Consider the following 14,333-nt stretch of genomic DNA (forward strand, 5'->3'; position numbering starts at 1 on the left):
CCTGGTACATTATCACCAAGAGGCGATAGCTAGGCACACTTTCAACGTTTAGCCTCATTTCGTGGTGAAGCGAGATAGCTGGATCCTTAGCACTTCACTTTCACTTTTGAAACAAAGCACAATTTGAAAGGAAATTAAAAGCATGTGCCCACTCTAATATTTCACATGTGCATTGGTTTTAGCTGCCACTTGACTTGCTCCTTGTATAGTGCCATCACCAGCTAGCTAGAATTAATGCACTGTATACTTTTCCATGCAGTACCAAAATAAAAGCAACTTAATTAACTTGGCACGGTAGTTGGAATTCAAGGAAATTTCTTTCTCAAAATTAAAAGTTATCTTGCCATGAGTACAAGCAAAATATCTTGAAGTGGCACGTGAAAGACCATCATCTGCCATTGCCACAAATGCCTACCCCTTGCTTCTGCCATTTTATTTTAAATAACCCATCTCTTATTTATTTTGTGTACTTTGTATGGGCAATGTGCGTTTTATTTTCATTGTCGAAACATTCGCCGCTTGTTTCCTATCCCATCATGTTTTCAAAATGCAATCCATCCTTCAGTTAAGGAAATCTAGAATGAGGTAGCGATGTCCAAGATAAAACCATCGAAACCCAACTCATGTTCTTCTAAGAGGGTTATACAAATGTGCAACTCGGGCAATTTAATCAGAACAACTATTAATTCAGCTATCCAACTAGCTATAGCTGTTTCACCTATTCATTTTACAACAGGAAAAAGTGGGTACCAACATTTTTTCTTCCGGAGGTAAAAGTAAATCACAAGCAGGAAAATTTACGCGTGTACCATGCTCTCAAATACACCATGACTGCTCACTAATTAGGCATCTATTTGGATTAGTTACTAGTTCTACCACACAATAGTGTCACTAGACTTGGTACGTATGAGTCATTCCACTGCTTGCGCCAACAATAATAGATGCCAAAGCAATATAGCAGCAACTTCAGGGTCTACAGAGTTGCCAAAAAGGGTCAATTTGTACTTTTTTATTCATATCGGGTCATTTCATGCCAAATTTCGCAAAAAGAGTCAAATATGTCTTTTTTGATCCAAATTGGCACCTACACTTCCATCTGGGTCCGCGGTAACTTGTCTGCCAGACAGCCTTCGCTTCCACAACTGGCACTTCCATCGATGTGATCATGACTATAAAAGTCCATGCACTCTCATCTCATCGCAAAGCATACACCATCCAAGCTCCATGCCATCTCTTCTTGCAAGAACACGAAGATAGAAACTTAATTGCAATATAGTCCTTCTGCAGCCAAGGGAAAGAGGGCTTCACGAAGGGGGTTGAAGAATCTACATTATTTGATATACTATTATGACAACCATGGTCAATTTAGTGATAGAGGATGAAATAGTGAAAGTCTAAGGCTGCTTCCAAATCTCTGGAAGTGCCAGATCCAAGGACAACACATTGATCTAGCCTTCCTCCAACTTTCACCTACATGGAAATGGAGAAAGAGGGGAGAGTATGGGGCTGTAACAGATCTGACACTTTGACAGGCCTATTGGGAGGGAGCGCGATGGATCTTCCTTTTCGCCTCGCCGGTCACCATGAATGCTGACAGGAAGGATCGATGCCGCTGGCCGACATTGGAGTTCAATTCTAACATGACATAACACTCGTCTACGACATGACACTAAACCTCTCCAAAGCTGAGCAAAACTAGACTTACACCTACCCATATTATATACAAATTCAACCGCCACTCCCACTCCCATGCAAGCAGACAACGCCGCCGAAAAAAGAGTGGAGATGGGCCGGGAAGCTTTCACAGCTCTCATAGTGGGCACTAAAGAGAAATGATGGGTTCACCTCCAAAAAAAAAGAGAAATGTCGGGACAAAAGAGAGTCGACCCCCCCCCCTCCCCCTTCAGGCAGAAACTTTAATTGCCCATATTCCATAGGCTAACGCTGGATGGTAAGATAGATAATCCTTGATGGTGAGTTGTCGCACTAATTCGAGATGGATCATGTATATCTTATTCAAATTACCTCAACATGCATAATAAGGTCTCTGACATATAGGCGACATCTAGGTTCATTTTCCACTGCGTTGTCTTGCTCTTGGGGATGAAACGAGATCAATGATTGTTTCACATTTCACTTTCACTTTTGACAAAAGCACATTCAAAAACCTTTCAAATAGGACTAGTGGCTGGGACGCGCCCCGGGCGCGTCTCTTGAGGCGGTCTGGTGCGCATCTATCTTGCTTTACGACCTGCCCTAATTCTTGATGGCACTTATGTACAATTATTTCAATATAGGTGAATATGCTATCTTTGCTAACTTTAGCCTTCAGAGGAGTTCCAGAATTTATTACAAACTTGCTATTACGAGGATCGCAAGTGCTTAGACGCGAGTGTTTTTCATTCCAATTCCATAGAACTGGTGCTTGAATCTGGTGCAAACATATAAGAAAGAACATATAAGAGTAATTGAGACCAATAACCACAATACTCGAAGATGTTTCATCACAACATATTTAATCACCCTATAAGTAGGGGGCTGCCATGTCTTGGCACTTGTACCTCTCCTCTCGCTGTAATCTATGATGTAACTCGCCCTTGGGCGTTCTTTGAGTAATATATGCAGGTGGTCACCCTCTCCCCCTCGTGATTGTTCAAAAAAAGAAAACGTATTTGATCAGACCAAACTTTTTAGCTATCAAAATTTTGGGACCTGGTGAACTGGAGTGGATTGTTTTTTACTGTCAACAAAGAGAAAAGAAATATTTCATTCCACATTTATCTAACCAAACAAATCTACACATGCCATAATTAGCCATATATTTCTACATATCTACCTTGATAGCGGCCCAAGGGACACACAGTGCCACGACATAGCTTAGTCTAAATTTACAAAAAGAGAATTGGAAACTATGCAAGGAGCATCTGTTTTCTATTTACTACAGCGATAGAAGAGATTTTCATACAATTTGGAGCACTTGTCAATAACAGCAGCAAATTAAATAGTCGATCTCACATCTCACATCTCACATGCGTGTTGCTTGGTTTTTCATCAAACGCCTCGTTGACAGCACAAATCACAAATAAAAAAACAATGAGAGAAAGATGGGTTTAGTCATAATGAATGTAGAGGTCAAAATCCATCACAAAAAAGAGAGCAGCCTATTAAATGAAGTGTAGCCGCACATGTCATTCATCCTAAATCAATGCTAGTTCAAGATAAAAGATTCAAAAATACCTTGTGATAAAGCTAAATTATAAGTGTAGGGAACGAGGAATTAATAAAAATCAGGATATGTCAATCATATCTACCTTGTCGAGAGCGAAAGATGTATAATATGAGGGAAGCCCACGGTCTCTCGACAGCACAGGGCACGAGTCAATATAGACCTCCTGAGAAAAGATAGGGCTGAGAAAGAAGAAAAATGCAAGCCTAGTAACTTTGAAAAATCAAGTCCTTCTACATCAGTTCAAGCAGTTAAGAGTGAGAAGAGGCTAAATAGGTACTTAACTCAAAAAAGAGAATGATGATTCAAGTTAGCTTGCTGCACAAGATACTGTTTTAACCAGGAAATTTATCGACATAAGAAGTGTCAAGATACCTTTTCAGAGATAGAAGAGCAGAGTTCTTCCCAGAACCTCCTGAAGTCTGGAGAATAAGAGTATAAACCGATAACCATATAACTTCTGCAGAAGAATTTCATCATTCACTTCAAATAGCAGAATCAAATGTCTCAGCCCTCAACAATATTTCAAATGAAGTACTGCAATGTTTCTTTCATTGTTTGAAGGTATAATTCATGCACAGAATCAGAAAATGTGCGAGTGTGCAACTATGCATGTACACACATGTTACCTCCAAAGCTTAAATAAAGGTTTATCTAACAGGTAAAAAGAGTGAACTATTATATCATGTATATGCTCTGCACGTCCTAATCGTGCCCCCTTTTCACATAGTAAATGATCAGACTATTCATCTCTTACCAATAGATTATCTAGTGGTCATTCCGGTAAGGAATCAGACTGGCGAGAACTCAAGAGTACTGAAAGTGTGAAGTAATTCGTCTTTTTTGGTAGTTTAAGGGTGTCTAACGGACAACAGGGCAATGGAAATGTTTAAAAAATAGTAATAGAGAATGTCCGTTTCCTGACCAAGATATCACACATATATGCTACTGAATTAAAATAAAGTAGACATATAGATAAGAAGGGGGACCTCACTTGGGGATGTACAACCTGCGGTGGGAGGTGCTAGAGAAAGGAGCACCCTGCATCCAGCCACAAGGTCGTTTTACACAAGCCCATGAATCAGCTACTGGGCCAAGTTCAAAACCCTAGAAATTAAGGGATGGGGAGAGGAGGAAGACCATATCGTCAAGAAGGCTGCTGCGTGAGGGAGAGACAGAGGGTAGCGACAACGCGAGCGAGCCGTGGATCTCCGGCTGAAAGCCTCGAGCAGGCCACCACGGACTCCGCCCATGTCGAGTCACTGCCACACAACTGCTTGGAGATGATGAAGAATGGATGGCAAGCATATGGAGGCCAGCGCATTGCCAACAGACAGGACATGCATAGTACATTGTAGAACCAGGGAGAATTTACAACAATGAAATATGGACATGATGAGATATCCAAATACAACAAACTGGCTCCATATAAATGTGCACTACCTGAAGAAAACGGAGTGCCTTTGTATCTTCATCAAGGATCCAATCATTGTGCTGCAATGTCTAGTGCATAACATCCAATTAATACCCTGTTCTTATTATGTGGATTTCAGGATATACATGATAACAATACATTTACTTTTTATATACTATGATGGTTTAATGTAGATAAACTTAAGGTGTAAGTTAATTAAGTCAAAGCAGTCTATCATACAAATGTCATTTGAATCCTACCAAACCAACCTATAAAAATGTCACCTCACCCGTATAATGCATCACACGCATCTCCAGCTCGAGTGTTTGACTACAGCAGTGCTTTCATTTTCCTTCTCCACTATTGCCCGATCGATCAACGTTCAAACACGTTTCTTAGGGACCACAAAGACCAGCCAACCTTTCCAAAAACACTATGAATCCTATCTTTACAGTCTTACATAAAGTGCAGGACACCCTGAGTACACTACACACTCGATCACTCAACAGAAAACCGAGTGAAAGAAGTCGTGACGCCATATAAGAAATCCATTAAAAAGGATCATACTATCATGTACACCAAAACGGACTGATCATCCTTCTCAAACATGATAATCACTTCTAAATTATACAATTGTAGTTGGAAAGCAACCTCACTTTTAAGATTCTAGTAGCTGGAAATTAAAGAGCAATCATTGTAGTAAAACATAATAGTTAAACTTGACAGACTTTGTACGCTACTTTAGTTGTAACCTACTTTTCTTTAACAAACAGTTATAAAGTTGCCACAACAAGAGAATATGAGAGGAAGCTGCACCTCACTGAAACCGATTCTAAACTTCTTAGGCTCATCAACGTATTTATTCTTGAACTTATTGTACCTTCACAAACAAACAACAATGGCATCACCATGTCAAACTTAGGACGAAACAAAGGAATGGATAGCATTGATAAATAATTATTTGAAGGAAATTAGAACTTGCAAGCATACCAGTTGTTTAGAAATGAATCTTTGTTGCTAGAATGGATTTTTTTTTCTCTAGAAGTTGATGGCTTGGGTGCTCAAATGGTGGGAATGATTTAGGCACTGATCCAATAGGCAAGCACCCAGTAGGATATGTGTGACGAGACGAGCTCAGCTTTGAAATTTTATAGGTACTGAACAACAATAAATAGGCGCTCGAATAACCGCAAAATGAGATAAACTGAGGGCATGGTTTACTGAAAGAAACTTGCATCGACTATAAATCTAACCTGTGATTTTCTGGAAGGTGGCCGGCAGCACCTTGCTCAGGTTGGCTTTGCCGCCCTGGGCCTTGTCCCCGGCCACTTCCTCGCCGCCTCGGCGCTGCCCCTCCTAGCCGACCAGAGTGAGATCCATCGATCTGGCCATGTGAACACTGGATGTAGATACAAACCATGCCTGCTCTTGTTCTTGCTCCCACGACACCACATCAGAGGAAGGGTGGGAGCCATATGTGTTTGGGAGACGAAGGAGGCCGGTGGGGAGCCAGCAACGCTGATCCGCCACAATCGCTGGCATCCACTCCCACCCATCCCCTCCGCCTTCTCTGATCGACGTTGTGGTACTCCCCTGTTCTTCGCCGTGTCGAGAGATCACGCCGGCGAGATCCCTCGTTCAAGGGAGGTGGCACTGGAGCCCTCGCCCAAATCCGCCCCATCTTCTTGCTCACCATCAATACGGAGAAGAGGAAGAGCGGTGTCCCGTGGATCTTCTTCAGCGAGAGGGGAAGACAAACGGGAAGAGGAGGAGGCGGCTCTGGCTGGCGGCGTGTGGGGGAGAGAGGCGGAGAGGAAGACCCGCGTGCGACCCAATGCGGAGCTGCCTTCGTTGGGAAGGAAACGACCACCCAATCGCTGTGTTTATTGCTTTTTTTCTCTTTCTCCTCGCCTCCACTAAAAACCCTTGAAAGTAACAGCGCCACAGAGACGACGTGGCACGCGCGAGAGAGCGCCATTTGCGCGACGCGAAATGGGTTTAATATCTAAAGCATGTCACTGTTTAGTACTAGCGCTGCCACGTAGTCAAGCACATCAGTGTCAAAAACCACATTTACCAAGGCCATGCCACTTACTCCTACAGTGTCAGGTTGTCACTAGCTAGCCAATAGCTAGACTCCACCGTGCTTTGCACTTAGAACAAGTAGTACTTTCCACATAGAACTTGTATACTTCTCCCTCTGCCATGTCAGAGTGTTTAGAGTAGTGATCTAAACGCTCTTATATTTCCTTAGTACCAACCAATTTAAAGCTGCTTAATCTGTCATTGTCATGTGGCTTTGCCCTTCCTATCCACAGACCACTATGAAAACACACACTTAATTGTCCTGAAAATTTCATGCACCACTTACTTCTTAGTCATTTGTTTTGTGGACTTTTAAGTCTATATCCAATTCTCATAGTTTACATTATTATCCGCACCTGAGGTTTTTTCTAGCATTCCATTAAACAAAAAGCAAATGTTTTTACCAAACATTCAAATATATCATTTTTTATCTTTTTGGATAGAGATTAAAATGTAACTTTATTTCTATTCCAAAAATACGAAAATTCAGCGAATAATATGTAAGAAATGGAAATTTATTGACTGGGGGCAAAAAATAGAAAGGATCTCGTGAAAATGGAAACAAAAACAGAACAATGTTTTTCATGGTACACTACCGAAAATTTAATTTATGTACCCGCAAATGTGCAAGTTTCCTGTTTTTGTCTACAGTAGCTATTAGCACAGGGCCGGCCCTGAGGGGGGGCGGGGGGGCGGCCGCCCCGGGCCCCCAAGTCCTAAGGGGCCCCGGCCAGGTGCACGTACACAAAGTAGGCAGGGAGGAGGAAGGTAAACACGTACACAGGTAGCAGGTATCCCTAGCTACAAGTTGTAATCGCGAGTTTTTTCCTAACAGAATTGCAATCGCTAGATGATCGCCGTGATCCCTGGGCATGCGCTGGACGAAATCTCCTACCGTGATCCTCGTTTCCTCTTTCTCCATATCTGTCTCACCGACTCCCTCATATTCGGTTTCCAAAAAAACCTAATCCAAAGTCACCATGGCAGACCGTGGGCGTTCAACAATTCCCTGCCGCCCTCTAGTGACATTGAAGGCCGGTGAACCGTCCCTGCCATCCTCCCCACCTCTGCTAGTCTAGTCCCTGCTTCAATCAAATCCTTCTCGCTGCTCCTGCTAGTTCGCCAGTTCGATCGTTCTCAACAGCCAAGCCGTCAAGGTGTGTAATTTCCATCATCTCAAATACCGAATGGATGTGTAGCACATGTAGCAAATTTATGTTTAATTTGAATTCAAATTACATTGCGGTTTACAATTCTATCATTTATTAGGATTGAGATATATATTTATCTAACAGATGCCTCTAGGAAAAGTTCATAGAAATTGTTGGAAGATAATATTGGTATGATCATCAAAGACTTTACATCTATGGAATGATAGATTTTAAAAAAAATAATATATATGAGTTATTCATTATATAAATTTTGATTTTGGATGCATCTTAACTTTTTTATTATATAATTTTAGTATATATCATTATTTTGATGATTACATTAAGGGCCCCTAGTTCTAGTGTTGCCCCGGGCCCCTGAAATGTCAGGTAGTACATTAGCCCATAATTTACCTGTTCCATATTATACGGTTGTGTAAAAAATATTTACCATATTCTGCCTGTTATTTTATTTCTAATAACTTGTTCACTTGCCAAAGAAAATATTTTTTATTTGGTATGTCAAGGAATGATCATCAGGAAAATATTAAATATTGGACGAAGTACTGCCTGGCAGGAAAAGAAATGTTAGTCTATTTTTATGTAGTGGAGATAGCACACTCTAGCCCAACACATGTACACTTTGTCCTAATTCAATCCTACCATAAGAAAAATACAATCCTTTCTCCTGAGTCAGAGTCTATGACCATCTTCCTAGAAATTATAGTTAGTGTTATCTTATTATGTTCCTAGAAACAAAAACATATTCACGATACTGTACACTGTTATATATCTAAGTTATAATGATGGAGTCAACTTAGCAATCGGATTTGTTGTTTTTGCTCTATATCTAGTTGTTTATGATAGTATTTTGTTATCTAGCACAAAATTCGCTTTTTATTTCTTTCCAGGATTTATATTTGTTTCCATTTTTTTCTAGAAAGCAGGAAAACAAAATATGTTATCACTTAGTCCTCTCCATCTTTGTCCCTAGTTCCAGACAATGAATGACATGTACCTTCATAAATGTTCCCTTTTCATGATTTATATTTTAAAGAAAAGAATTGCATGCATGCATATATAGCATTTTTGTCATTCCGGCGCACGGATCAAATAAGTTAACCATTTCCCCTCATCTTACAATAAAAAGAATTTCGCATGCTCCAAGAAAATTCAAAAAAAAAATTGCATGCATCTTTCCATAATGCAAGCAGGGTGATGATCGTGCTTGGCTACTAACGATGAATTTCAAAAGAAAAACAAAATGTACTTTATAAATAAAAAAATAAGCACGTGATTTTAGTCAGGCCACTAATATCTTTCGCTGATCCACTTTACAATAAGAAATGTGTACTAGCTTCAAAAAAAAATAAGAAATGTGTACGCACCGCAACTTTTCTTCTTCTTTCAAATCAAAGCACAAGTCAAAAAAAGTAGAGCGTGTCTCATCTTTTCACACACACGTTACGCGCACATATGGCTGGTCTCCAGGAAGGTAGGCGTTTAGTATTCTACAGTGTCACTAGATCCTACTTCCTTCGTTTCAAAATAAATGACCCAACTTTATACTAACTTTAATTTTGTACTAAACACGAGCCATACCGTGGGCGTCACCTTCCTTTCCACAGCACCACGGCCACTTCGACGCTGTAAAAAACTACGCAGAGCATCGCACATACACACGGCCAGAGTCAAAGGTACAGAGTTCAGACACCATACCATGCGTGCTCCGGCGAGCCTCCTGCACCGAGCCACCCCTCGCCACCACCAGCCCCGGCGAGCCGTCGTCGTCGCCGGTGAGCATGCAGGTCCCGGAGCAGCAGCGGCAGCAGAGGGCGCCCGTGATGGCAATGAACTCGGACATGGTGGTCATCCTGGCGTCGCTCTTGTGCGCGCTCGTCCTCGCCCTCGTCACCCACTGCGCATGCAGACGCCGGCGCTACGCCAATTCTCCTCCTCCCCCCAAGGGCCTCAAGAAGAAGGACATCGATGCTCTCCCCACCGTCTCCTTCGCTGCCGCGGCTCCAGCGCAGTCATCGTCGTCGTCGTCGTCGTCAGAATGCGGGATCTGCCTGGCCGAGTTCATGGAGGGGGAGGGACTGCGCGTGCTCCCGCAGTGCGGCCACGGCTTTCATGTCGCATGCGTCGACGCCTGGCTACGGACCTGCGCCACATGCCCCTCCTGCCGCGCCCCCATGGTTGCCACGCCCGCGACTCCCACTGTGGTGGTCGTAGTGGCGGCGAACAACAGGTGCGAGAGGTGCGGCGATCGAGATGGCGGCGCCTAACGGTGGCGTCGAGAACATGTCCTTACCCCTATTTTCTTCATTCTCTGCTTTTTAGCTAGCCTGGCTGTCGATCTGATGTCTCTTAACAGGCTAGACTTGTGTTTACTTAAGATTTGTAATTTAATCAGGCCCTGTACTGGCTTGCTGCATTCGGCGCCCAGCAAAACATTGCTCTGCTAGTACTCGTGCAAGTGGCCATGAACAAGTCACCTACTCTCTGCGATATTCACCTCTTGTCCTCTTCGTTTATCGGCCGGGACAAATCACCAGTTAATCTTCTTCCTTTTTCTTTTGCGGGTGAAAACAATGTATTACTCATCACCAAGGTTCATACAATCAATCACAGCTAGCTCTCCAGAACCTAACCAAGTCATGGTTTCTACCCTAAAGGCGAGAAAATTTTGCTACCACTTCATCTTCTTTGACCTGGAACAAATCATTGAGCATCTCGTTCAATTGAAAATAGCTTCAGTTTCGTCTTGGTTTTGACACCAAATGGTTGCCATCGACCATGGATTAGGGGTCTGGCAGTCCTCTTCGGACTAAAATAATCCTAAGTATCGTGCACGTGCGGCATGCATGCATGCGTGTCTGATCACACGCAGCGCAGCCGCACTAGCTAGTGATTTAAAGTTGATGCGCGAGTGAGATAATGATAGTGGCTGACGACTCAGTTAGTTGGCTGATTATTCAAGCACGTGCTTCCGGAGACACAACCTAACATATAACACGGGATTGATCATACACAGTAGATAGTTGCTACTTTCCATGGGGTCATGTCTCAACCAATGGAGTAGAGTTTTGCATGCACAGATTAAATAATAAAAGATGACCACTTGAGTTCAAAAGTTCATACCTTGCCCCTCACGATCTTCTCGGCTCTTGTCGGCTCCCGCCGAAAATGGTGCCTATTTCATACGAAATCGATGGTCCGTTCGGAGTGCATCACAAAGCAAAGGCAAAACAAAGCAAAGGATAGAGATGGTTAAATATGCAGTCATACTTTTCATTCCATTATTTTTTTTTAAACACAGTACAGACGCAGATGCTCATACATATTCACATACACTCATCCAAATGAATGCACGCATGCACATCCTATCCCTATTAACACCTCCGAGAGTCTGTGCCGGCACGTCACCTTGAGATTGACGAAGTCGCCAGACGCCTTCGTAGTCGAAGGAAACGTCTCCTAATGACCACACATCGTCGGAAGGCCTGGAATAAATCCAAGAAAACACGAGCACTAATGTCAAGAATGAGATTTGAAGTCCGGTGGGCAGGGGATACCATTGTCCTCCTAGTCGTCATCAGCCACAAGTAGGTTCGCCTTGGCATTCCATTAGATAATTGCTCGTGTGGTACAACAAAGGTACAATAATTTAGTATGTTAGCACATTTACCTGCTGATATTAACATGATTGTCGCAAATAATATGACTTTGTTTGGTAAGTGTTTATTAGCTTACAATAACTGGTGGGGCACTTGAGGCGGTTTTCAAAAAAACTCATGAAAAAAGCAGGAGATGGAAAAAATCCAAACAGGAAGATAAAGGACGAACATACGTAAAACTGGACGAATGAGGACACTGGTGGAAAAACAGGCTTCCGTCCAGCCCCATAAGTCGCGAAGCTGTAGGAACCGCGACTAATGGGACCTTTAGTCGCGGTTCTGGAGGTGAACCGCGACCAAAGGCCTGGGCCCAGGGCGCTCGGTGGCCAGCTGGCGCACGTGAGGGTCTTTAGTCGCGGTTGGCCAGGACAACCGCGACTAAAGGCCTTCGGGCACCTTTAGTCACGGTTTGCCAGGCCAACCGCAACCCATCTAGCAGCCAACACTTAGCCATTTGGAGCCATTCTCTTCACAAGTGGGTGTAGGTTTGCTTTTGGTTCCTCTTATGCACATAAGGTGTTTGATGAAATGCCCCAAGAGCATGAAACAAACATGACATGAAGTGTTGGAGCCACACTCCTCGATCGCGGTTAGCAACTTGATGAACCTTTGATGTGTCATTGATAAAATATGCATGTGTGCAGTTCATTGTTTAATTTATATTGTTTGTAGCTAGTTAGTTTAACAAATTCATGATGGTTAATTATATATTTTATATTATAATAATGCAGATGAACCGGCAATGGATGTACGGTAACCGACTCTCCGGCGAGTTCACTACGGGTTTGAAAGATTTCCTCGTAGTGGCTAATGCGAACAAGCAGGGGGGTTTTGTTATCTGTCCATGTGTTATCTGTAAGAATCAGAAGGGTTACTCTTCCTCAAGAGATGTTCACATGCATCTGCTTCGGCACGGTTTCATGCCAAGCTATAATTGTTGGACCAAGCATGGAGAAAGAGGGGTTATAATGGAAGAAGATGAAGAAGGGGATGATTTCATCGATGAAAGCTATCTTGCTCATTTCGGTGATACTTTCATGGAGGATGCTGAAGGTGAAGGGGAAGGTGAAGAAGAGGCACGTGATGATCCCGTTGATGATCTTGGTCGGACCATTGCTGATGCACGGAGACGCTGCGAAACTGAAAAGGAGAGGGAGAATTTGGATCGCATGTTAGAGGATCACAGAAAGGCGCTGTACCCCGGATGCGATGATGGTCTGAAAAAGCTGGGCTGCACACTGGATTTGCTGAAATGGAAGGCAGAGGCAGGTGTAGCTGACTCGGCATTTGAAAACTTGCTGAAAATGTTGAAGAATATGTTTCCAAAGGATAACGAGTTGCCCGCCAGTACGTACGAAGCAAAGAAGGTTGTCTGCCCTCTAGGTTTAGAGGTTCTGAAGATACATGCATGCATCAACGACTGCATCCTCTACCGCGGTGAATACGAGAATTTGAATGAATGCCCGGTATGCACTGCATTGCGTTATAAGATCAGAGGCGATGACCCTGGTGACGATGTTGAGGGCCAGAAACCCAGGAAGAGGGTTCCCGCCAAGGTGATGTGGTATGCTCCTATAATACCACGGTTGAAACGTCTGTTCAGGAACAAAGAGCATGCCAAGTTGTTGCGATGGCACAAAGAGGACCGTAAGTCGGACGGGGAGTTGAGACACACCACAGATGGAACGCAATGGAGAAAGATCGACAGATGGTTCAAAGATTTTGCAGCTGACGCAAGGAACATAAGATTTGCTCTAAGTACGGATGGCATGAATCCTTTTGGCGAGCAGAGCTCCAGCCATAGCACCTGGCCCGTGACTCTATGCATCTACAACCTTCCTCCTTGGTTGTGCATGAAGCGGAAGTTCATTATGATGCCAGTGCTCATCCAAGGTCCGAAGCAACCCGGCAACGACATCGATGTGTACCTAAGGCCATTAGTTGATGAACTTTTACAGCTGTGGGGTGGTGTCCGTGTGTGGGATGAGCACAAACAAGAGGAATTTGACCTACGAGCGTTGCTTTTCGTAACCATCAACGATTGGCCTGCTCTTAGTAACCTTTCGGGACTGTCAAATAATGGATACAATGCATGCACGCACTGCTTACATGAGACTGAAAGTGTACATTTGCCAGATTGTAAGAAGAACGTGTACCTTGGGCATCGTCGATTTCTTCCGAAAATTCATCCAGTAAGAAAGAAGGGCAAGCATTACAACGGCAAGGCAGATCACCGGCCGAAGCCTGCGGAACGCACTGGTGCTGAGGTATTTGATATGGTCAAGGATTTGAAAGTCATCTTTGGAAAGGGTCCTGGCGGACAATCAGTTCCGAAGGGAGCTGACGGGCACGCAGCCATGTGGAAGAAGAAATCTATATTCTGGGAGCTAGAATATTGGAAAGTCCTAGATGTCCGCTCTGCAATCGACGTGATGCACGTTACGAAGAATATTTGCGTGAACCTCCTAAGCTTCTTGGGCGTGTATGGGAAGACAAATGATACAAAGGAAGCACGGCAGGACCAGCAACGTTTGAAAGACCCTGATGACCGGCATCCGGAATGGTTTCAAGGTCGTGCCAGCTACGCTCTGACCAAAGAAGAGAAGGTCATCTTTTTTGAATGCCTGAGCAGTATGAAGGTCCCGTCTGGATTCTCGTCCAATATAAAGGGAATAATAAACATGGCGGAGAAAAAGTTCCAAAACCTGAAGTCTCACGACTGCCACGTGATTATGACGCAATTGCTTCCGATTGCTTTGAGGGGGCTCCTGCCGGAAAAT

The 14,333-nt window shown here is 43.4% G+C and overlaps 1 protein-coding gene across 1 annotated transcript; it reads left to right on the top strand.

Annotated features, from left to right (window-relative positions):
- The first annotated feature begins 9,502 nt into the window (after window positions 1-9,502).
- Window positions 9,503-10,161, top strand: LOC123147690 (RING-H2 finger protein ATL80-like). The gene has a single exon (XM_044566961.1). It carries the CDS (start codon window positions 9,676-9,678, stop codon window positions 10,159-10,161), a length of 486 nt encoding a protein of 161 aa, XP_044422896.1. The 5' UTR covers window positions 9,503-9,675.
- The last annotated feature ends 4,172 nt before the right edge of the window (window positions 10,162-14,333 follow it).

Source organism: Triticum aestivum, chromosome 7A (assembly GCF_018294505.1).
Source record: "Triticum aestivum cultivar Chinese Spring chromosome 7A, IWGSC CS RefSeq v2.1, whole genome shotgun sequence".
In the NCBI taxonomy this organism is placed as follows: domain Eukaryota; kingdom Viridiplantae; phylum Streptophyta; class Magnoliopsida; order Poales; family Poaceae; genus Triticum; species Triticum aestivum.